Raw genomic sequence first — 21915 nt, forward strand, 5'->3', positions numbered from 1 at the left:
CCAATATATAGGATGATTTAAAAAAGTTCTCAGTACAAACAATAACTTTTTAAAATGCTACAACTGAATCAGAGAAGACTGCTAGAAAACATTTTTATTAAAAGTTCAGAAATCTACAATGACAAATTTAGTTTTAAGTCTTTCCAAGGGTTTGTTTTTCGCATGTCTGAAAGTATTTTGTGTATGTCTTCAGTATTGCAAAAACAAGACATCAGTCGTTTTAATCTGAAATTTCACATAAACACTCATCACAAATTTGCCACTTCCACCCATGTCTTCAATCAAATATGGGAAAAATGTCATTATGATACATTTACTTGATTTATTTTTCATGCTTTGAGACACATCAAGTCTCTGTGTGTTCAGGCTGGTTATAATATTCTTATGAAGAAAATATAATACAGTAAAGACAAAGCTTGCATTTCTACAACTCTTTCGTTCCATAACAAAAGATTTTTAGATATTCATGAAAAGTCAACACGGTTGTCCTGTGTTTCCATTCTGTCCCTCAAAGATGGAATTTTCTTCTGCTGGAGTCCATCTCATGGCGCTGAAACATTTAAATGAGCAGATAATCATGTATGACGGACACATAATATAAATAACTGACAAATAACAGCACATTTAAACAAGCAGTTTTGCTCATAAGTTTGATTTTAGATTTAGAACGCACCTTGTGAACCCACTCATATTCCCCAAACTTTGAGTCAAAGGTTCCTTTCTGTAAAGAGCGAAGTTTAAGAGTGAAGCGAGGTCCTAGTTCCTGTATGCCCACTTTCTTTTCATTTTTGAAGATGTACCTGTAAGATATACATGAGTTTATTCAGTCATGTAGAAATAGAAGTTCCTAATCTGTATATAATTTTTATCCAGTTAAAATGTAACAATGCAAAATATAAGGACTCTGATAGCAGTGTCAGACTTTTGGACCCTATTTGATATTCTGACCATGTATCTATTTTTACTACAATACATACATACAACTGTTCTTAGAATCTACAGTGATTTGTAGATGAAAACAAATTTGATCACAACAGGTATCATAAATTTATCTCTCCTTGTGACAAAGACTACACTAACAAATCTTGCATGCATCTAAGCTTTCACAATTACACAGCCCTTTCAAATGAGAGAATATTTACCTGTGAAACCTGAAAAAAATGAAGTCTCTCTGATTGTGAAATGTGGCAACCTGACGGCCCACAAACTGTGGATCATGAGGAAACAGAGCAGCAAACATCCGGCCGATGGAGTGACCGAGTCTAGTAGTGAAGTTATTAAGGATGACTTCTGGGACGTGTTCCGTTGGGTCCTTACCTCTTCTCTAGTGAGGAAAAACAGGAATTTGGGTAAAGCATTTTCATACTTGGTGAAATGATGATGGTTTCCATCATCCCAAAGTATTTATTTATTTTTAACGGGTTTTGGTGAAATATCTGAAATGTGACCCTGGACCACAAAACCAGTCTTAAGTGTCAATTTTTCAAAATAGAGATTTATATAAGCTTTATAAGCTTTCCATTGATGTATGGTTTATTAGGATATGACAATATTTGGCTGAGATACAACTATTTGAAAATCTAAATATTGAGAAAATCGCCTTTGAAGTTGTCCAAATGAATTCTTAGCAATGCATATTACTAATCAAGAATTAAGTTTTGATGAATTTATGGTAGGAAATTTACAAAATATCTTCACTTAACATCATAATTACTTAATACACTAAAGAAAAATTGCAAAAAATAAAAAACAAAAATTTTTACCCATACAATGCTAAAAATATACCCCAACTGCTAAAAATACACACAAAAGACTTAAGACTGGTTTTGTGGTCCAGGGTCACAAGTAAGTTCTGTGGTTAACACAAGCTCACGATATTTTTCCTTCTTATTCTACGACATGAAATGCAACAGCAATGCCCTCTTATTTATTTAGCTTTTACACATCTTGAAAAAGGCAGTTGCTAATAAATGGCTTAATAGTATTAGAGGCTGCTGGGAGACTTTAAATATCATCATGCTGAGCACAAAAACTACTACTAGTCTGATTTACAGCCCTATTGCATTTATATTTGCATTCTTGAAACCATTCTATTAAAACTTTGCAACTGAAAGATGATAAAAATGTTGTCTGAAGCATATAAAGGGTCGTGACGTAGAAAGTCAAGTGACCATGATTCTTTATTTCCTAACTTCTGCCGACTACATTGGGGCTTCAAAACTCATAAAATTTGTGTTTATTTGTCATTTTTTATGATAAGCAGGGTGATGCTAACTTCTGGTTTGAACTACAGAAATGTCATCCCTGCCGAACTCTATTAATATAATTAGTCAAAATGATCATGTTGTATCAAACAACATGAGTCATCAAAATTTACTGCATGACAAATTTAATTAAATGATAATTCAGTGACTTAAAAAAAAAAACCACACACACACAAAAAACAAAAACAAATCAATAATTCACTAACCTTCATTTCCTTGCGAAGGCGAACACTACTGACTTTGAAATGTGCAGTTGGCCCGTCAGGAAGGTGACAGAGAACCAAACCATCTGTGATGCTTTAAGTGAGGGAAAATCCTTCATGTAGCATTCAGTGGCTGCTTCTCATGATCTCATTAAGACGACGAAACAACAAAATCTCACAGATCTAAAAACGTGATTATATACACTGATGCCTCAGCAAAGGATACTTGGCACTTTTCTGTCCTCATTGATCACCATCAGATAAGTGAAACCTCTAGATATACACTGAGGAATGACTCTCTTCAACGCCAGACCTCTTCTGTAGTACACATGCGCATGTGGGATCATTGTTGCCAGCTGCTCACAAAACCTCACGGTCCTCTGAAAACAGGCAGACATGAACCCATAAAAACTAAATATTTGAAAGACATACATATTTTAAAATGCTTGTTTATAACGAGAATGAATCAGAAAACAGAAGAGTAAACTGAAAACTGAACTCACTCCTCTGGGCCTGTCCGAAGTGGTGATGAGAACTTTGGGATTTGTGAGCCGATTAAAGTAAGCAGAGAACTCGTCGGTTCCTTCATCAAAAGCCACCTGGATTTCAAACAAATTAGTTCCAGGTTAGGTTCAAAATTGTAAATGAGGTCTACTGAAGCAGTCAGCAGGTGGAATAGGGTTCATAATCACACATCACCTCCTCATCCTCTGGGTTGACTGTGGTTTCATCATATATTCTCTGGTTTTCTATTGTCTTGGGAACTTCTTTTGGTGGAGCCTGTAAAAGAGAAAATGTATGGAAACACCAATAAAGAAAACAAGGTAACCAAATTAAAAGAGACTGACAAATTTCTGATAATGACTTGGAAAAAACTTTTTAATTTGCCACAAATTAACTGCAAATTCGATGCAATTGAGGTGGGCAATTAAAATGATACACTGGTGAAAATGTGAGTATTGTATTGATCTGCACAGCATTACTCTTTTAACCCAAGCTGTGAATGAGTCCATAGTCTGAACTGAATGTGACAAGACAAAAAGACCATGTATAGCAAGAATGAACCGCTCCATTTAATAAATCACTCAAAACTCACAAGTTACTGTTCAAATCAGTCTGATGAATACTGAATGAAACCTTTAGAGTGCTTACTGAAGCAACATCTGACTCAGTCACTGAACTGCAGTTTTCTTTTTTTTTAATTATTATTTTCAGTGATGTCCTAGACATTGAGCCAGTTGTGTGTTTACAGTTTCATCAGAATTATTACTGTTTGGTTGTTAATATAACAATGTTATTTATTTCAGGAAGCACTGACTAATATAGGTTATATAATATAATTACATACAAGTTATTACATATAGCCAAGGCCCCCACATCTGCCAAGAGCGTGTTAACTGTTTATATTTGAATAATACAGTTCTGCACATAACATCAAACCTGGACTTAAAAATGTTTACACCAAAATTCAACAGCAATCATTCAGTACTCATTTATTTAGACTTTCCTTCTCAAACTCCACTTTCCTGCGAGCAATTTAATCATACTGAATGATCACGAGAGAATCACTTTGAACTAGAAAATGACAAAACTGAAGCACATATACAGCATAGTAAAGCATGTTTTAGTTTCCTTTTCATTTCAGAGCTAGTGACCCCAGGACAACCCCAAATCTTTAAATCTCCGCACACATGAATTGCAATATCCAGAAACAGTGAATGCTTTATTATAGCGCATGCTACATAATTTTTTAAAAATTATTTATTTTAATAAAACCTAAATATTGCGCTTTATGTGGTAACATCTAAATGTACTGGTTGTGTGCAAGTCAATAAAGTCATTTAAGTTGACTATATCACCCTCACAAATTACATCAACTGAATTTTTTTTTTATGAATTACATCCAAGTACCAACAACAAATGGACATTACCAGCTTTTTTCTTGTGTTTCATCCAAGGATATTTACTGCCCCTTTGGCCCATTAAATATTTTCTGGAGGCACCATTGCATATAGATGCCACGTTATCATATATAGACCATGGAGAGGCCTCAGAGGAAAAGAAAACATTCTTCTAAACATAGAAAAGCCTCACTGCATGCATTAAGAAAAATAAAAAAAATAATGTCAAGAGGATGTAATAGATATATTTTTACCATGTTTGCGGTTAAAAAAACAAAACAAAAAAACATTACTTTTTGAAATCACTTTCATAATATAATTATAATACAATATTTTACTTTAATTGCCCATCCCTAACTGCAAAGAAATTGTTTTTGGACAGAAATTGTGATATAGATTTACTTATCACATAAAGTGAATTCTGTCATCGCTTACTCACCTTCATTATCACCCGTATGAGTTTCTTTCTTCTGCTGAACACAAAAGATATTTTAAAGAAAGTGAATTACCAAACAGTTGCTATTCCCTTATTGACTTTCATAGTGTGGAACAAAGTACTATGGAAGTTAACAAGGGCCAGAAACTGTTCATATTATTTAAAATATCTTTGGCAGAAGAAAGAAACTTAGACAGGTTTTTATGGAAGGAAAATAAAGACAAAAAAACAAAACAAAAACAAACATGTTGAACTCAACTGCACTAACTGAAAAAAATACAAAAATAAAAAATAAATAAAATAATGCATTGCATTAACAGTGCTTGCATTTTAATGCCTTGTATTTTCAGGGCTTGCATTTTTAGGGGCTGAAATTTAACATCGTCATTTATTTAAGCTGTTAATGTTTCAATTCAAAACATTTCACACACATTTTCATAATAAAAATTCAATAATTCATATTCACCTTCTAGAATTCATTTCCGAAATATTCAATCGGTTTAAAAATACGATTCCACAGGCAATTTTCAGTCCATCACAAGCCATGATATTAAGTTAAAGGAACTAAGCACCCGAAAACAATACAGATGTAATATTAGTTCTGTATATCAGCGTCAGGTAAAATAGCATTATAATCTCCTTTGCGGTAGAGAAAGCTGCTTACATAGGCTAAACATAAACACAGCTTCTGAGTCTTAATCTGCTTTTCTGCAGATACATGCTGGCCCTGATAATCAGAAGTTCACTTACCTCTTGCTCCATTTCTGCAGATCAGTTTTTGTGAATGCATGGCTTGCTCTACCTGTTACTCTACTGCTATTCCTGCAGTTCCCGGATGTGCAATACTGAATATGAACCACTGAAGTTGTGGAAGCACATTTGTAAAGTGAAATAAAACGGACTGAAAATTGCCTGTTGAATATGATACATAATATTTTTAAACAGATTGAATATTTCGGAAGTGAACTCTGGAAGGGAAATATGAATTATTGATTTTTTTTTTATCATGAAAATGTGTGAAATATCTTGAATTGAAATATTCACAGCTCAAATAAACAACTATGTTGAATTTCAGCCCCTAAAAATACAAGGCATTAAAATGCAAACACTGTTAATGCAATGCATTATTTTTTTTTTTTCAGTTAATGCAACATGCTTTTTTTGTTTAAAAGACATTTGTCATTTTTCTTCCATGTGTTTGGAAATTTCCAGGTTTGGAAAGTTGAGTAAATGACGACATTTTCATTTTGGGTGAACTATCCCTTGAATGCAGTTTACTGAGAATCAAGACTTATGAGAGCTAGTCTGATTATAGATTCTGTGAAACAGTCCACCAGACATACCTGATCTCCAAGAGCTTTTCTCTCTTTTTTCTTTTTCTTTTTCAGTTCCAACTTTTGCTGAAAGACATAAACGACAACTTTAACAATTTGGAAAACATATGTTACAGAGTTGCGCCTTTGATGATAAAAGGCTGTGTCTCAACCCTTAGCGAGCCACGGTACATTCCTAAAAGAGGTGTTTTAAATCATTCCTCTAAGTGAACAAATTTTTGGGGCATCAAATGCGCGTTTGGCTGTTTAATCATCATTGACACGTCCTGTCTTATACTGATGCCTGTCCTGGCAGCTCGCTAGGTTTGGAAACTGCCAAATTGTGCGTTCGTGAGGGCTGTTATAAGTGTGTATGTGTTAGTTAGTGAGATGTCACCTTTCTTTTCTCCTCCTTGAGTTTCAGGAACATCGCATGTCTGCGCTGCTTGTTTTTGATCTCAGACACGCTGAATGTGGGAGGAAAACAAGCTCCCGACTCGGATTTATTCTCTGTTACTTCAATCTCCGCCTGTTCCATCTCCTGCACCGGAGCTTCGTCGGGTTTTATCTTTTGCTTTAGTTTCTTCGTTTTCCCTTTTTTCTTGGAAACACTTTCTGAAGTTGTTACCTTGGTAGAATCCATCCTCTGCTGCTTCTGTCTAAATTCACGTGTGTGAGAAACTACTTCCGGTTGAACTGGAAGTTCTTGCGAGTTAGTGTTATGTTTAGCGTCCTCTAGCGGAGAGTCAGGTGTCAAAATACGAATTTTGTTTAAACCAATAATAATACTAGTAATAATAATAATAATAATAATAATAATAATAATAATAATATATATATATATATATATATATATATATATATATATAAATATATATACGTATATATGTATGTATGTGTACAGTACAGACCAAAAGTTTGGAAACATTACTATTTTTAATGTTTTTGAAAGAAGTTTCTTCTGCTCATCAAGCCTGCATTTATTTGATCAAAAATACAGAAAAAAAAGTAATATTGTGATATATTATTACAATTTAGAATAATTGTTTTTAAATTTATTATACTTTAAATTATCATTTATTTCTGTGATGCAAAGCTGAATTTTTAGGATCATTATCACACGATCCTTTAGAAATCATTCTAATATGATGATTCATTATCAAAGTTGGAAAAAGTTCTGCTGCTTAATATTTTTTCAGAACATGTGATACTTTTTTAGGATACTTTGATGAATAAAAAGTAAAAAAAATAATAATTATAATAAAAAAAAGCTATGTTTTTAAAATATAAATATTTTGTAATAACAATATACACTACTGGTCAGTAATTTGGGGTCAGTAATTTTTTTTCTTTCTTTTTTTTAAATAAAATCAATACTTTTATTCAGCATGGATGTGTTAAATTGATAAAAACTGATAGTAAAGAAAATATATTATTAGAATATATATTATTAGATTTTTTTATTATTTTGAATAAATGCAGTTCTTTTTAACCTTTTATTCATCAAATATATTAGACAGCAGAACTGTTTTCAACACTCATAATAAATCAGAATACTAGAATGATTTCTAAATGATCATGTGATAGACTGGATGTTACATGTGACACTGAAGGCAGGAGTAATGATGCTGAAAATTCAGCTTTGCATCACAGGAATAATTTATTTTTTTTAAAGTATATTCAAATAGAAAACTATTATTTTAAGTTGCTGTTTTTTTCTGTATTTTTGATCAAATAAATTGCAGGCTTGATGAGAAGAAGAAAATTCTTTCAAAAACATTAAAAATAGTAATGTTTCCAAACTTTTTGACCTGTACTGTATATATATATATATACATATATATATATATATATATATATATATATATATATATATATATATATATATATATATAAAAAGTGATGGTGAAAATATTGTATTGTAAAACATTCTCCAGTAATCTGTTTTATTTGCAACTTAATTTTTTTTTTTTTTTTTTACAGTCTAGCCTATGGAAATCAAAATCAACTGTCATCAAAATGGTTTGGTTACCAACATTATTCAAAGTATTGTCTTTTGTGTTTCATAAAATATATACAGGTTTGGAATTGCCATATGTCTCAAAGCTTCGAAACAAAATAAAATAATGTTAAAACTTGGTTTAAAGTTTTTTTTTTTTTTTTATAACTGTTCTTCTTCCATACAACACTGTTGTATGGATGACCACCGCAATCACCAACCTAGTTAAATTTACCATTCTGTTTTTTTTCTGTTAAGTGTATCAACTTTTATAATTACATCTGGGTTCATGCTAAAACTGGTATAACCAGGGGTTAAAAACCCCCGTCATATGCATGCTCCAAAGTCCGGAGTTAGTTCAGTTTACTGAAGCTATTTTTCAGCAGTGTTTATACCCGGCCATGGCCTGACGGAAAGCTTTATAAATGACTGAATTTTGAGAACATATCAACCCACCACCTCTGCCAGCCTGGCCACTGTCTCTGTTCAAGTCCCCCAGACATGTCCATTGGTCTTTGAATCCGTAAGACACACACCACTTAGAATGATCCTCATAGCTTTTGAACATCTGAGGTCCTGGGAGACAAACTCTGTCAATGTTCATCACATGCCGGGGAAGTGAGCAGTTAGAGGGGAGCCGATGTGCCTGGTGCAGCCATGATTCCACTAGAAGATCCGTCCCCAGTGCTTGAGCCACCCAACCGGTGTAAATATCTGTAGAGAACATTCATGGAATTAGACTCTTATTATCTTATTACTCTGTATTATTAGGAATAGTTTACCTGAAACTGTTTAACCAAAAATCCTGTCATTATTTAATCACTTTTAACATTTGTGGAACACAAAAAGCACAAAATTTGAAGACTGTCTATTATCTATTGCAATTACAATGAATAAGGACCGAAAAGGATGCCATAATTGTATTCTGTAAGCAGTCCATACTACTTCTTGGCTACTTCCCAAGTTTTCTGAAGCAGATACAGCTTTGAAAAAAAAAAAAAAAACATAACAAAATGATTAAGATTTAAACGCTTGTTTGTGTGAGTGAGAGATAAAAAAAAAAACACTCTTAGTCCTCATTTATTGCTTTTGCATGAATAAACATGGGGGTTGGGGGAGTGGGGGTGATAAGGATTCAATTATGACAGAATGATTTTTCATTAATTACAAGACCGCCAGTTTTAGATCACTAGCTTTTAGAAAATTGTATTCATCTTTTTGTTGTTTTTTTAAGATTTAGTTTTAGTTAAGTTACATAAAATTTAGTTTTGCTGGATATGTTTACAGTGTCTATTAGACCCAAATATTTCATTCCTTTTTAACTTGTAACATGCTTAGTTAGGAATACTGTAAATATGTTTACTGTGGTTAGCTTTACATAATTTATATTTAACAGCTTTTTTTTTACACGCAAATATCTTGCAACGTGCAAATACTTCTGTTAAATTAATAAGTATACCATGATGTGAATAGTGAGGAATAATAAAATAATATATTATGTAACATTGTAATAATATACTGTCTATACTGTGGTGTGTTTTTTAAAGGATAGTTCAGGTTATACAGTGGCCATACAAAGATATGTAAAATAAATAAATCTCTAGAAAACATGCAGGGGCTGAACTTGAGTCTTGCACGGTTGCATGGTGGTTACATAATCAATGTAAATAGTTGCTTAAGCATGGTGTTGTACTTTGGCATAATGCAATGTCAGTAAACTGCTATGTAGGACCATGCAGCAGTCTGAATATAAAGAGTTTTTTAAAAACTTGAGAGCTCTCACCATCCACATAGTTGTGTGATTTGGCAAAACTGAAAAAAGTTTGTCCTCGAACTGATTTCAGCTTCTGCAGACTCCTCCTGTTTTTAACGGCCGGTGTCTTACCATCACAAATTTGTGCCATGACTGCAACATCCGGGCGAAATGCCATAGGGACAGAGCAGTTATACATACGTGGATTAAGATATGCTAGCTGCCATGCTGTTAAAAGAGAGGAATACTTATTTCAGGCAGTGAGCAATACATTATACCATGCTTTAATCAGACATACCCTATACAATAAGAATTACATGTGCTCACATATTTGAGGGAACTGTGTATAGCTGTATGTAATACAGTGCAGCGTCTGGCCGTAGTATTTTGCTGTAGATGGGAAACTGTAATTTCTCTTTGGAAATGGAGGGAAATGTGGAACACTGTGTGTGAGCCAAAATCCCTGAGACTGGTCAAACATCAACACTCCTGCAGAAATCATACACAATAATACAGTTACTCATGAATCCACATGCAGTTGGATACATATTTGTGAGTTTCATCTTGCTCGAAACGTGCTCGAACACTGGTTTTGATTTGAAGAGTAAGAATAGGCCTATTCATTACAAGTTAGGGGTCTGAAAAGTAACAGAAAGAAAGAGAGACAAAAACTGTCCGAAACTTAATAGGCATTGCCTGTGTGCCATAACTTTGATTACTAAAAGAGACAGGACAATATTAAGTGATGAACATTCAAAATATACAACTGCTGTTGGAATTTGTAAATACATTATACAAATACTAATACAGCACCATATGAGCATATTAGAATAATTTCCAAAGGACCATGTGACACTGAACACTGGAGTAATGATTCAGAATTAAAATAAAAATAGATTTTATTTTAAATGGTAATAAAATTTCACAATATTACTGTCGTTTAAAAATAAGACGTTTTAAAAGCATTTCAAAATCTTACCAACCCCAAACTTTTTGAATGATATTGTTGAATACGTTGTATATACACTGTCACATTAACAGATACATGTACCTTTTGTATGTCCATACTTGCTTGTGTACTTCAATTCTGGTGGAGCATCATTGTAAAGCATATAGACTGAGCTGGTGGACTGAAAAGTGAAAGTGCAGTCATCTACATCCAGTGACTTTATAGTGTTATGAATGCACATACAGTAAAACAGCAGTGAAAACTGAAAGATTTGAAGTGTCTTAATGAACTTTTTTTTAACAGTCCTAAACATTGTTACATCCTGAACAATAGACGATGGAAGAATAGTTGAGAATACAGTAATATAGCAATATATATTAGTATTTTAAGAGCATCTTACTGTATATCTGGAGTAAAGCTGTGTCAATGTTCTGCCTAAAGCTCCTTTACTGCTGTTGACTGTATGTTTACTCATCTGAAAATCCATGATGGACGGATCCAGATACATGTAATCCACTCCACTTCCTTTAACTTCCATCTTGTAAATGGGAAGCTTGTAAATAATGAACCTTTTAAAAGAATATATGAGAGTTACAATGCTATAAAACAATGAATAATACGATGCACATCACAGTTCATAGTGCATAGTAGCTATAAGATCAATGTTAACAACAGCTGTCAAACATAAACTAATCCTAAACCTGAAAGCAAAGATTTTAACCTACCAGTCAACTGGCTGACCATCCTCGTTTAAACAGGATATCGCTGCTTCTGAGAAACTGATAAAAAACAAGATACACACACACAGTCGAAACAACATTAACATTTCAGTTTGTGATTCAAAGTGAATAAAATATCTGAATTCCCTGTTTAAATGAAAATACAGAGAGAGAGGGAGAGAGAGAGAGAGAGAGAGAGAGAGAGAGAGAGAGAGAGAGAGAGAGAGAGAGAGAGAGAAAGAGAGAGATGGCGTGAAATAAAAATAGCTGCTCTAATGTATGTAAGAAAGAGGAAGTTTGTCTTATGACCGACATCATGCAGCTGTAGTCTACAGTGACAGAGAAGATGTCTGAATATAGCAGGGACTGGGGAGACTGGGGAAATGAAAATCTGGTTTGTTTAGAAATCTAGAATTAGAAAAAAAGATTTTTTCCCCCCACTAAAATCTGTAAATTAAAGTCTGAAAATAAAGTATGCTAATATCAGTTAATGAAATATAAAGAAATATAAAGTTTAGTTTTTTTTTTTTTTACTGTAAATTTATGTTCAATCTGTAAAACCCTAAAATGTTGCTACAGTGTTTTTACGGTAAAGATCTGGAAACCACAGCTCTTGTGTGTTTTGTTTTGTTTTGTTTTACCATAAATTTAACAGATTTTAAATTTAACAACTTAACAGATAATTAAAAAGTGATGTTTTTACAACCTACTGTACCCCACTACTTTAACAGTAGATGGGTAGGGCTGTAACACCATATTATAATGTATTATTTTGTGCATTAATTATATTATATAAGTTTATTATTTATAAATAAACTCTGTAAAGTCTAACATGAAATAATAGTCTTAAAGAATTTTCATATACTGTATGTAATTTTTTTAATGGAATAAGCTCACACTCGAGGAGGAATTTTTGTTTATTGGTGCAGTTGCTGCTATTTATATGGCCAAAGAAGAAATTCTGATAGTTTGTAATGTAAATTAAGATTTTTATAACAGTACAGCAGACTGCTTACTATAAAAAGCATATTAATATAAACATATTGTCACTCTATATCTCCCAATAATATGTCTAAGATTATATTTAAATGCTTGGTTTTATGATCAAAGTAGTTTTTGTGGTGGTCAAAACATATAATGCAGAAGAACACAATGATAATTTTGAGATGAACAAATGTTTCTCAAAAGTATCAAATTTGATACAATTTACCTTGATTTTCCTATTAAAAAATATATTGATAAGTAAACTAAGTTGCTTTAGTTCAGTAAGTATTCATCTTAAAATAAACGTTATTCTAAGTTTACTTTAGATTAATCAGTGATGATTTCACAGCAAATTAACTGCATAAATTGCAATAGTTTTACATATTGTTGAATGTTTGCTCTGTGAATGAATGACAGTGCAAGACACCTAAACTGATATTAAAACCTTTTCTTGGCAGACATATAACACCTCTGTCATAAACATAATCAGGTTCCTTTTATCTTGGCAGTGGAGGTGTAGAGTAAAATTTATTTAGGTTGTTGGCACAAGACAACACAACATATGCAGGCGCTCTTGGTTTATATATGATACTCTCTGCTCCTCCATCTTTCTCCCAGCCAACGTATCCAATCATGATTGTTTTCCTAAACATGTAGAAATCAAGCTTGTGGGAAGGTTATAAAAATTAAATTAAGCAAGATAATCTGTTGATCTAGATTGTTCTTGTTTGTCATTTAATGTTAATTAACACTGTATAGAAATCAGTTAATTTAAAGAACAACCAATCCCTGGAACATCGAAGCAACACCCACTGATGACTTTGAAATTAACAGCCAAATGGAGATTTCCAGTTCCTAAAACACTCTGTTGACATAGATATTACCAGCTCAGGCCTGATTTTCTCTTGTTCGTTGAAAAAAAAAAAAAATCTGTTGAACTTTGGTTGATGTACAGTTGAGGGGTGATGAAGGGAGGCCAGTGGGCCAGATGAAATGTTGGGTCATGGATGCCGTGGTGAAGGACGTGACTGTGGTCACTGTGTAAATGGAACAGGTCAGAGGATAAAAGGAGAGGTGGCTTGTTTTGGAGGGCTTTCAGCAAATCAAAACCTCTGCATGGATTATGGAGGTGGGGCAGATCATTGATCATTTGGACCCAAAACATCAAAACTGGTACGTGACACCACCTACTAAGCAAAACCCTTTGCTCCCTCTAAAACCTCCTCCAACTACTGGTGCAGTCAGCAGTTACAGTCATGGCCACTCTCTCAAATCAGGTAAAGAAATTAACTTTTCATTCATACTGTATAGTGTATACTGGCATGTGTCATGCAAGCCTCTTTAAAAAATTCATTTTAACTGCAGTATTGAACAACATGTCTCATGTAGAATGTGGAGTTTGTGAGAACAGGCTATGGGAAGAATATGGTTAAAGTTCTTCACATCCGCCGTGAAGGGATTCATCACCATATTACTGAGCTGATCGCAGATGTTCAGTTAACCCTGAAGACACGCAAAGACTACTTGACAGGAGACAACTCTGAGATCATCCCCACTGACACCATCAAAAACACTGTCCAGGCTCTCGCCAAACTAAAAGGAGTAGGTCCTTTTATTCATTTAGTTTAGCCCCTGCAATACTTGTTTTAGCTAAATTCATAATTTTCTTCCCCAAACACAAAACAAACTGTAAAAATATTTTTTGTTACATAAAAAGGAACTTCATGCGACAAAAAAAGCCTAGAAGACAAATAAATAATATAACTGCCACAGTTCTGAAACAGCTACATACTTTTTTCAAGTGAATGCCAACCAGATAATCATATAATCAACACCAATGACTAGTGTACAAAGTATTCTATGAACTAGTTATCAAATCAACTTAAGTCATTTTGCAATTAAACAATTTTGTTTTGTTATTTCAAGCCATGTCTGTATGACTTATTTCAAAGCACAGAATATTTTTTGTCTTGCAGATTAAGACCATTGAGGGCTTTGCACTGGATATCTGTGAACATTTCCTCACAGCGTTCAATCATGTCACAAGAGTGAGGGTCAGCATTGATGAAGTTCCCTGGAAAAGACTGGAAAAGGTGTTGTGTTACCGCTAAAGAAAACTATATACTGTGACTCCCAAAAAGTATGTAGACATTTGTATTTATATTTAGTCATTCAGCAAATGCTTATGAAAACTACTAAGGAATGAGGAACATCACAATTAATTTATTTTACAAAAGCCAACAGTACTCAAGGTACTGCAAGAGAACCAAAGCCAGAGAAGTTCAGAAAAGCTTATTATTATTATTATTATGAAAGTGCCTCTAAAAATAATTGTCTAGCTGGGCTCAACAGGAGTTCTGTGTTTGCAAAGTTAAGCTGAAGGTGACATCCCTTCACTCTGGCCAAAATGCCTGAATCGCAAGCAGAAATACAATCTGAGATAGTGAGGCTGTCAGGTTGGAATGACAGCTGTGTATCATCTGTGTAGTAGTGGTGGGAAAAGCTGTTTACTTGTATTATTGGGCTGAGTGAAGTGGTCTACATCAAGAAAAGTAAGGGACCAATGACTGAACCCTGAGGCACCCCAGGGGTTAGCTGATATGACTTTGGACATTTACTGGTTGTTTGTAAAACAAATCCAGAGTTAATGTGATGAACTACACCTGTAGTAACTCTGGTACCAGGACTAGCCAACTTAGACCTAAATGGATCTGACTTCATTCAGCCACTCAAAATCACTGTGACACCTGTCATTTCAAGATCACTGAAAAACAAACAAACAAACAAGCTAGCATTGAATTATTTGCAGATGCCATTTTGTTTGATAAATGTTTAAATTGTATAATTTTTATTAAATACATTATTAAATAAATTTTGTGGCCCCTGTAACACTTGTTGGCTAGCATCATATACAGTATAGCAGATTAACATGTTTTTAATGCCCAAAATAATCTTAACATGTGTTTAGCAGAATGGAGTTGAGCACACACATGCTTTCATCCATTGTCCTGAGGCCTGGCACTTCTGTGAAGTTGAACAACATTTGAGTAGTGAGTAAAAATGAGATTCTGAACTAGTGATGGTGGTCTGAAAGTATTAAGGGGAAAGTATATTCTTGCTTTATTTCAACAAATATATATATCTTTCTCAGTGACTCCAGTGGTTCACAGTGGCATAAGAGATATGAAGGTACTGAAGACTACTCAGTCTGGATTTGAAGGCTTCCTGCGAGACCGTTTCACCACTCTGACAGATGCAAAGGACAGATTCTTCTGCACTTCTGTTTATGCAAGATGGCGCTACAACACACATGTGAATGTGGCATTTGATGCTGCATGGTAAGTGCAAAACGTTTAGGCATGTCATAATAAAATGAAAAAAAAAAAAAAACCATTTAGACATTTCATAGCACATGATATCCTTTATACTGTATGTTGTATTACATGTTGCATTGTATTACATATTACACCTAACTGTGGTGATAATTTCCTTGTAGGAAAACTGTTAAGGACACCATCATTCAGAAGTTTGCGGGACCCTACGATCGTGGAGAATACTCTCCGTCTGTTCAGAAAACTCTGTATGATACACAAGTTCTGGTACTTGACAGAATTCCACAGGTGAATCAAACTGATTTCAGTTTTGTGTGACTTTTGTTAGAAGTGTTTGCTAAGGTAAGCATTACTATTGCTCATACTTGGAGTTATTAGTCTTAACTAAGTGGTTTATTGCTTTATTATGTTACTCATTTAAAAGTAAATGTACTTAAAAGCTATTGTAAAAAGAAAATGACATAAGTCTTTTCATTACTTGAATCCTGCAGGTTGAAGAAATTGAGATAATTATGCCAAATCAGCATTATTTCATCATTGACATGACAAAAATTGGACTCTCAAACAAGGATGAGGTGGGTGGCAGAAATCCATTGGAAAATGTTGAAAATAAAAGTCAGTCAGAGATTATCAGTTCAGATCAGTCTGAATATACTTCTGTATTGACACAGGACAAAGTCTAGAGTTTTCAGGCTCTGTGAAAAAACAGGAATTTTGAGACTGCTACTCTTAAAATTACTTTATTGCCAAACTTCTACAAACCACACACACACAAGAGCAGGAGGAGGATGTTTTGTTATCCCAACTTAGCGATGATAAAGTAATGATGTTTTGTTGTTTGTATTTATATTTGAAAAACCATGTCACATTTTGTTGCTGTGCTTTTGTTTCAGGTTTATCTTCCCCTTGATAATCCATCAGGAAACATCACAGGCACTATACGCAGAAAACCACGAGCCAAAATGTAAAGAAAGACAACATTCACAAACTAGACATCTCATGCAAATAAACCCTATAAAAGAAATCTCAAGTTAGACACTAGCATGACTATCTGTCTAAACATTCAACAAACTTATTTTTTTGTGTGATCACACAAGTACAATAAACAAACAATATAAAAATGTGTTGAAATGAAAACATTCACATCATGGATAAATATATTAATAAATATATTCCAACAATGTGTACGTGTTTGTCTTTATAACGTCTTTGTTTAAATCCATTTATATTAGGTTTAATATTTGGGTTTTTAGAATTTTAACATTGTTTTCCTAAATTTTACAACCAAAATTGTCATATTTGTTAAAATTTCAGTTTTTGTTTGAGTTGAAAGGTGTTTACAGCAGTGGTTTTGGAGTAACCACAACAATTAAAATCATCATGAACATTAAAGAACAATTAGCTTCATCATCACCTCACTATAATAAGGAATTAAGTTTAGAAAAAAAAGAAAAAAAGAAAGAAAGGAAGGAAACTAGATAAACATACATGCAACGTTTCTGGGACTTAACTGTTTTAGGATTTTGTTTTCAAGTGGAAAACTGATATATTATTTGATATTATTCAAATACACATATGCACAAAAGGAAGGAAGTCACACAGCACTGTAATGAGGACCGGGAAGTGGATTTTTTCAGCAGTCTGAAAAAAGCACCATTTATTGCAGTCTACACTCCCTTTAGTTTCAAGCACCCTGTATCACAAACCGCTGTAGATTTACAGTGTTGCGTTGGTTCACCAATTCATCAGGAATCACATTATTAGTTACAGAATGAAATAAATAAACTGAATTTATAGCAGCACAAAGCACTGTCATTCTGACAGGATTCCTGCAAACAAACCCTTAATGCGTTGAGCCTTTATAGCTGTAAACCACAGCAAATACATCATTTTCAGACATTTGGATATTTGTGCTGTTACTTTATCTCAACAAACTTTTTATCTATTAAAAAACAGAAAAAAACCCACCAACAAACCAATAAAAATCAAAACTGTGGTGGCAACCTCCATCTCACTTCTGCTCAAACATACTTCATGCGTTACACAGAAACATCTTCAAGAATAGTGTTTCAATTTTAGTTCAAGCCATTTTTCATTTTACATCACAGATCACATTATTAAACCAAGCATATAATCTTAAAAGCAATAATGATTTATGTACAAATACACAAAGTGAAGGTAAAATCTGAATGAACATGTTAAACGTAGGTAAACTAAAAACAGTAAATACGCCTGTACAGCAGAATGAGACCTTAAAAGCAATAAATTCACCATGTTTATTTATAAAGATGCATAAAATGTATAAGTTCTGCCTGCAGTTACCCTGCTGTGATTGTCTTCCATGCATCCATGTGGCTGCAGCAGCTATGAGACGTTACTTTTTAAGTGCTGGGTTTGGAGAGGCTTGACGTGATACTCATAGATCTTCAGTGCAGGACCCAGTTTTATTGACAGTCCGGTCAGAACGTCATTTCGAGTCATTAATAAAAGGGATTTGCCATCGATTTCCTGCCGGGGAAAGTTTAGCAAAAAAAACACAGGAGATAAATAATAAAATGATATTATTTATTCATAACATCATTGTCTTGCTGCACAATTACTATCAAATTCCAATCATTTTTTTTTTTTAATATACGGCTGACTGAGAGATTAGAAACTGAGCATTGAGTTATGTTAAAAAAAATGCCCGCCAGAATAAATTCAGGAAAATTGAGTTTTATATTCCAGATCTAAAGCATATCATACATAATAAAGATCAGCTCAACTAATAATGAATTGTCTCAAACATGGCCATATTACTGTACATTCATTCTGTTGAGAAGTGGGGGCTCAAGAAACACTTGGGAGAAATGCAAGGATAAAATGTCACTGCATTTCTAATGGTTAGAAAAATAATGTCTTATTTTGTTCAGTCAAAGATGTTTTGTAAAATGTCTACTGCTTTTCTGTTTTCAACATTTCTTCATTTAGCAGATGTTTCCTCCAAAGTGGCTCAAAAATATTTTATTATTTGATAAGTAAATTTTTTTTTTAATAAATAAATATATAAATATATATATATATATATATATATATATATATATATATATATATATATATATATATATATATATATATACACACACACACACATGAACATTTTCTGAATACTATACCTTATGAACCTGGTTGGTAATGAAAGAAAAAAAAAGGTGCAGCAAATAAGATTTAGGAACATGTCAACAAATCCCTACCTGATCCTGGAAAGCGTTAGCTTGCTCTTCAAATCCCGTAGCTTTAAAATAATTGACCACATCCGCTACGGCCCAGTGGGCTGGATCAGAAAGCTGCCCGTTCCCCACAGAACTGTAAGGGAGAGAAAAAGATTTCACTGATGCATTAGCATGATTTAACCAAATACTGTATGTCTATACAATCTTCAAAAGAGAGATCATAAAATAAATCCATATGAATCAAGCAGTTTGAATCGACATGAAGGCGAGTAATTTTCACTTTCAGGTGAACTAACCCTTAAATCTACTGTATAATAGGTGTTCTGAGAAAGCACACTGTCTCTGTAACAGAACAAAAGAAAAAGGTTATTTTATTTTTTTTTTTTTAGCCAATTAGACACTGTTCTCTGCGTTTAATACATTTATATATGCTGATATTGGGTTGGCTGAAATGTATTTGGTGGGCAGAGTTTTGGAGAGAGGGTGTGTGCTGGAATTGCTTATGAAATTTGCACAAAAGATCTTGTTCAGGAAAAAAAAAAAAAGTGTTGTAATAATATTCAGAACTTTAACAAATGACACTGTGTGAATATAAAATCAGTGCTGATTCCTTTGACAACAGTTGCCATACAAACAATTATTTTCAGTCTGGTTGCCATGGCTCTTGTGGAGCATATTTATTTAAATGTTATTTTTTGTTTTTTCCCCGCGAGAATTGTTTTACACAAACTGAAGACAGAAAATTAATTATTTCTATAAATTGTCCATTGATTGGGAAGACAAAATGAAAAATCCTTAAATTCCTCATTGTTTTCATTTCTACAGGGGAAAGCAACAGCAATTTCGAGGATGGCTAAATAAATGGATTGAGAAGGTAAGCTCTACTTTTCTGAATCAGAGCCAGTGATGAAAATGCTATTTCTGGCCTTGTGATGAAATGGGTCTACTAGTTTTGATGAGTACAGTCAAAATCACTTAATGTGTAACACGAAAGATTGAAAAGTACAGTAACAACATAAAATTAAGATGACAAGACATTACTAAACGTTTCTCACTCAAATTTAATTGTTAAAGACTTGGACTCAACTTGAACCCAACATTACTGTATATACACCTACCTTTTGGTGTCCACTGAACCATTTTCCTTGGTTTCCATGACTGCTGGATAAAATAATAATAATAAAACAAAGTTTAATACATTAAATTTTAGCCTATCATCAGCTGTAGATTTTAAGAAATACTACAGTATGGGAGATGCATTATCAAAATTCAATAAACAGTTTCATGTTTAACAAATTCTAAATAATTTCTTGAGGTGCATGACAGAAGCTCTGCTTTCATGTGAACAATAATACTCTTATTAATCTGATAAGCTCTGATCTATTGCTCACCTGGTTGTCAGAGAGGTGAGACTGCTCTATTCCATTAGATGTGAGTTGTCTCCTCGTGTCCTGCTCATTCCCTCCTCATCAGTCTCCTGCTGTGCAAAGCCGCCCCATCTTCCAGAAATGTACACAAGTTTCTGAATAAATCGTGGTGTACTTAGAGAATCGATTCTGCAAAATAATAAAAGATCAGAGCAATAAAGAAGATGATCAAGCATTTATGCAGTGAGTAAGATAAGAGAGACATGTTAAACATGCAAAACTGTGAAATACATTGTAAACTCTTAAGGTTATCTGTCAAAAATAAAGCATTACATAACAAATAAAATATATTAATATTTCTGTCATTATTATAAAAGGACTATCATCGCTATTTTGAAATAAACAGCTTTTAACTTTAAAAAATGCTTGAGCAAATATCACAATAATAATTAAATTAAAAAATAAATTAAAAAAGCATTTCCCTTCACATCTGTGCTAGTTTCAGAGGTTCAGTGTTTATGAAGAGAAACACGATGAATAAAATGACAGCCATCATTTTTAAACCAGAAAATAGTTTTTTAATTGTAAATAAAGTATTTAATAATTTGTTATAAATGAAGTATCCTTGATTTTTAATAAATGAAAAATGCCGTATGAAATATATTTATAGCAAGACCGAGTGTATCTGTAACTGCATCACTGAAGCTGAATTATGACAGGTTAAACAGAAGTATTGGATCATCGAAATATCTATTTAATATTTTACAAGTGTCTTCATGATGAATTTCGACAGTGTGATGATTAATAGAGCAGATGATTAACTCATTAGCTAGCTAGCTTCCATTAACTCAACATTTATGACATTTGCCGTCTTTCTAAGAAAACAAAACGAAAACTTCCAATTACTTGGATGAAAAGCTTTAATCTTACCAATTTAACAGATGTTTTATGTAGATGGTTTGAATGTTATTGATTCTCGATCATTGGAACAATATTACCAAGCACAATCCGACAAATGCAGGCGCGGGGCTTCATGGGTAATGTAGTCTCGAGCGATGGGAAATGTAGTTGTTCACAATCTTGTTGCAGGCTCTTCAACAATGAATAGCAATTAAATGCAATTTTAATTACTTAAAGAAAAATAAAGAAAGAATATAGGTAAATCAGCATCTTAACAAGCAATTAACATACATTAATTGCAACGGACAGTAAGTCTTTTTTGCTTCTTGTTTCTGTTGATTTGTGAAGGTATTGACCTGTTTCTTCAGATGAGTAAAAGTATTTTTTTTTCAATGCCCATTTACATTTCCCATATATAGTGAGTAAATTTATAATAAACCTTATTTTAAAACCAAAACAATTATCGTAGAAAAATAAAATAATTATGTCAGACTACTGATATTTTGCTTAAAAAAAAAATAAACAAATATATATATATATAAGAATATATATATATATATATATATATATATATATATATAAA

The 21915-nt window shown here is 33.2% G+C and overlaps 4 protein-coding genes across 8 annotated transcripts; 1 reads left to right on the forward strand and 3 right to left on the reverse strand.

Moving 5' to 3' along the window:
* Positions 1-79: 79 nt before the first annotated feature.
* Positions 80-6826, reverse strand: rpf1 (ribosome production factor 1 homolog). The gene is made up of 9 exons (XM_019112149.2): positions 6515-6826; positions 6148-6204; positions 3167-3247; positions 2971-3066; positions 2694-2847; positions 2471-2553; positions 1143-1324; positions 674-800; positions 80-550 (listed from the first exon to the last, which is right to left on the reverse strand). The coding sequence occupies exons 1-9, from the start codon at positions 6758-6760 to the stop codon at positions 509-511; spliced, it is 1068 nt and encodes a 355-aa protein (XP_018967694.1). The 5' UTR covers positions 6761-6826; the 3' UTR covers positions 80-508.
* Positions 6827-8105: 1279 nt separating this feature from the next.
* On the reverse strand, positions 8106-11738 carry LOC109098316 (deoxyribonuclease-2-beta). Its single transcript, XM_042765962.1, has 6 exons — positions 11544-11738; positions 11219-11387; positions 10921-10999; positions 10197-10358; positions 9900-10097; positions 8106-8830 (listed from the first exon to the last, which is right to left on the reverse strand). The coding sequence occupies exons 1-6, from the start codon at positions 11642-11644 to the stop codon at positions 8496-8498; spliced, it is 1044 nt and encodes a 347-aa protein (XP_042621896.1). The 5' UTR covers positions 11645-11738; the 3' UTR covers positions 8106-8495.
* A 1898-nt stretch (positions 11739-13636) lies between these two features.
* Positions 13637-17036, forward strand: LOC109098556 (uricase). 4 transcript variants are annotated; one of them, XM_042765963.1, is made up of 8 exons: positions 13637-13798; positions 13911-14123; positions 14498-14614; positions 15490-15571; positions 15673-15859; positions 16018-16141; positions 16345-16428; positions 16747-17036. In XM_042765963.1, the coding sequence occupies exons 1-8, from the start codon at positions 13778-13780 to the stop codon at positions 16819-16821; spliced, it is 903 nt and encodes a 300-aa protein (XP_042621897.1). In that variant the 5' UTR covers positions 13637-13777; the 3' UTR covers positions 16822-17036. The 4 variants fall into 4 exon arrangements, with proteins under 4 accessions (XP_042621897.1, XP_042621898.1, XP_042621899.1 ...); XM_042765964.1 differs by having other exon boundaries at positions 15493-15571; XM_042765965.1 differs by having other exon boundaries at positions 13742-13798; positions 13887-14123.
* A 427-nt stretch (positions 17037-17463) lies between these two features.
* LOC109098553 (sterile alpha motif domain-containing protein 13) lies at positions 17464-21521 on the reverse strand. Of its 2 annotated transcripts, none has more exons than XM_019112146.2 (5): positions 21363-21521; positions 20457-20621; positions 20184-20223; positions 19087-19198; positions 17464-18361 (listed from the first exon to the last, which is right to left on the reverse strand). In XM_019112146.2, the coding sequence occupies exons 3-5, from the start codon at positions 20219-20221 to the stop codon at positions 18218-18220; spliced, it is 294 nt and encodes a 97-aa protein (XP_018967691.1). In that variant the 5' UTR covers positions 20222-20223; positions 20457-20621; positions 21363-21521; the 3' UTR covers positions 17464-18217. The 2 variants fall into 2 exon arrangements, with proteins under 2 accessions (XP_018967691.1, XP_018967690.1); XM_019112145.2 differs by having other exon boundaries at positions 20184-20226; positions 21363-21520.
* Between the last annotated feature and the right edge of the window lie 394 nt (positions 21522-21915).

The sequence above is a fragment of the Cyprinus carpio genome, chromosome A11 (genome assembly GCF_018340385.1).
Source record: "Cyprinus carpio isolate SPL01 chromosome A11, ASM1834038v1, whole genome shotgun sequence".
NCBI classification, from domain to species: Eukaryota; Metazoa; Chordata; class Actinopteri; order Cypriniformes; family Cyprinidae; genus Cyprinus; species Cyprinus carpio.

Coding starts and splice junctions, on each gene's coding strand:
- LOC109098316 (XM_042765962.1), bottom strand. CDS start 11,644: ATGTTAATGTTGTTTCGACTGTGTGTGTGTATCTTGTTTTTTATCAGT. Junction 11,388..11,543: donor GATGGTCAGCCAGTTGACTG/GTAGGTTAAAAT, acceptor TTCTTTTAAAAG/GTTCATTATTTACAAGCTTC. Junction 11,000..11,218: donor AGCTTTACTCCAGATATACA/GTAAGATGCTCT, acceptor TTCACTTTTCAG/TCCACCAGCTCAGTCTATAT.
- LOC109098556 (XM_042765963.1), top strand. CDS start 13,778: ATGGCCACTCTCTCAAATCAG. Junction 14,124..14,497: donor CTCTCGCCAAACTAAAAGGA/GTAGGTCCTTTT, acceptor TTTGTCTTGCAG/ATTAAGACCATTGAGGGCTT. Junction 15,572..15,672: donor AGTTGAACAACATTTGAGTA/GTGAGTAAAAAT, acceptor TATCTTTCTCAG/TGACTCCAGTGGTTCACAGT.
- LOC109098553 (XM_019112146.2), bottom strand. CDS start 20,221: ATGGAAACCAAGGAAAATGGTTCAGTGGACACCAAAAG. Junction 19,199..20,183: donor GGTTCAGTGGACACCAAAAG/GTAGGTGTATAT, acceptor TCTCCCTTACAG/TTCTGTGGGGAACGGGCAGC. Junction 18,362..19,086: donor CTAACGCTTTCCAGGATCAG/GTAGGGATTTGT, acceptor TTTCCCCGGCAG/GAAATCGATGGCAAATCCCT.
- rpf1 (XM_019112149.2), bottom strand. CDS start 6,760: ATGGATTCTACCAAGGTAACAACTTCAGAAAGTGTTTCCAAGAAAAAA. Junction 2,554..2,693: donor TGAGGACAGAAAAGTGCCAA/GTATCCTTTGCT, acceptor AAAGCATCACAG/ATGGTTTGGTTCTCTGTCAC. Junction 1,325..2,470: donor GCCTTCGCAAGGAAATGAAG/GTTAGTGAATTA, acceptor TTTCCTCACTAG/AGAAGAGGTAAGGACCCAAC.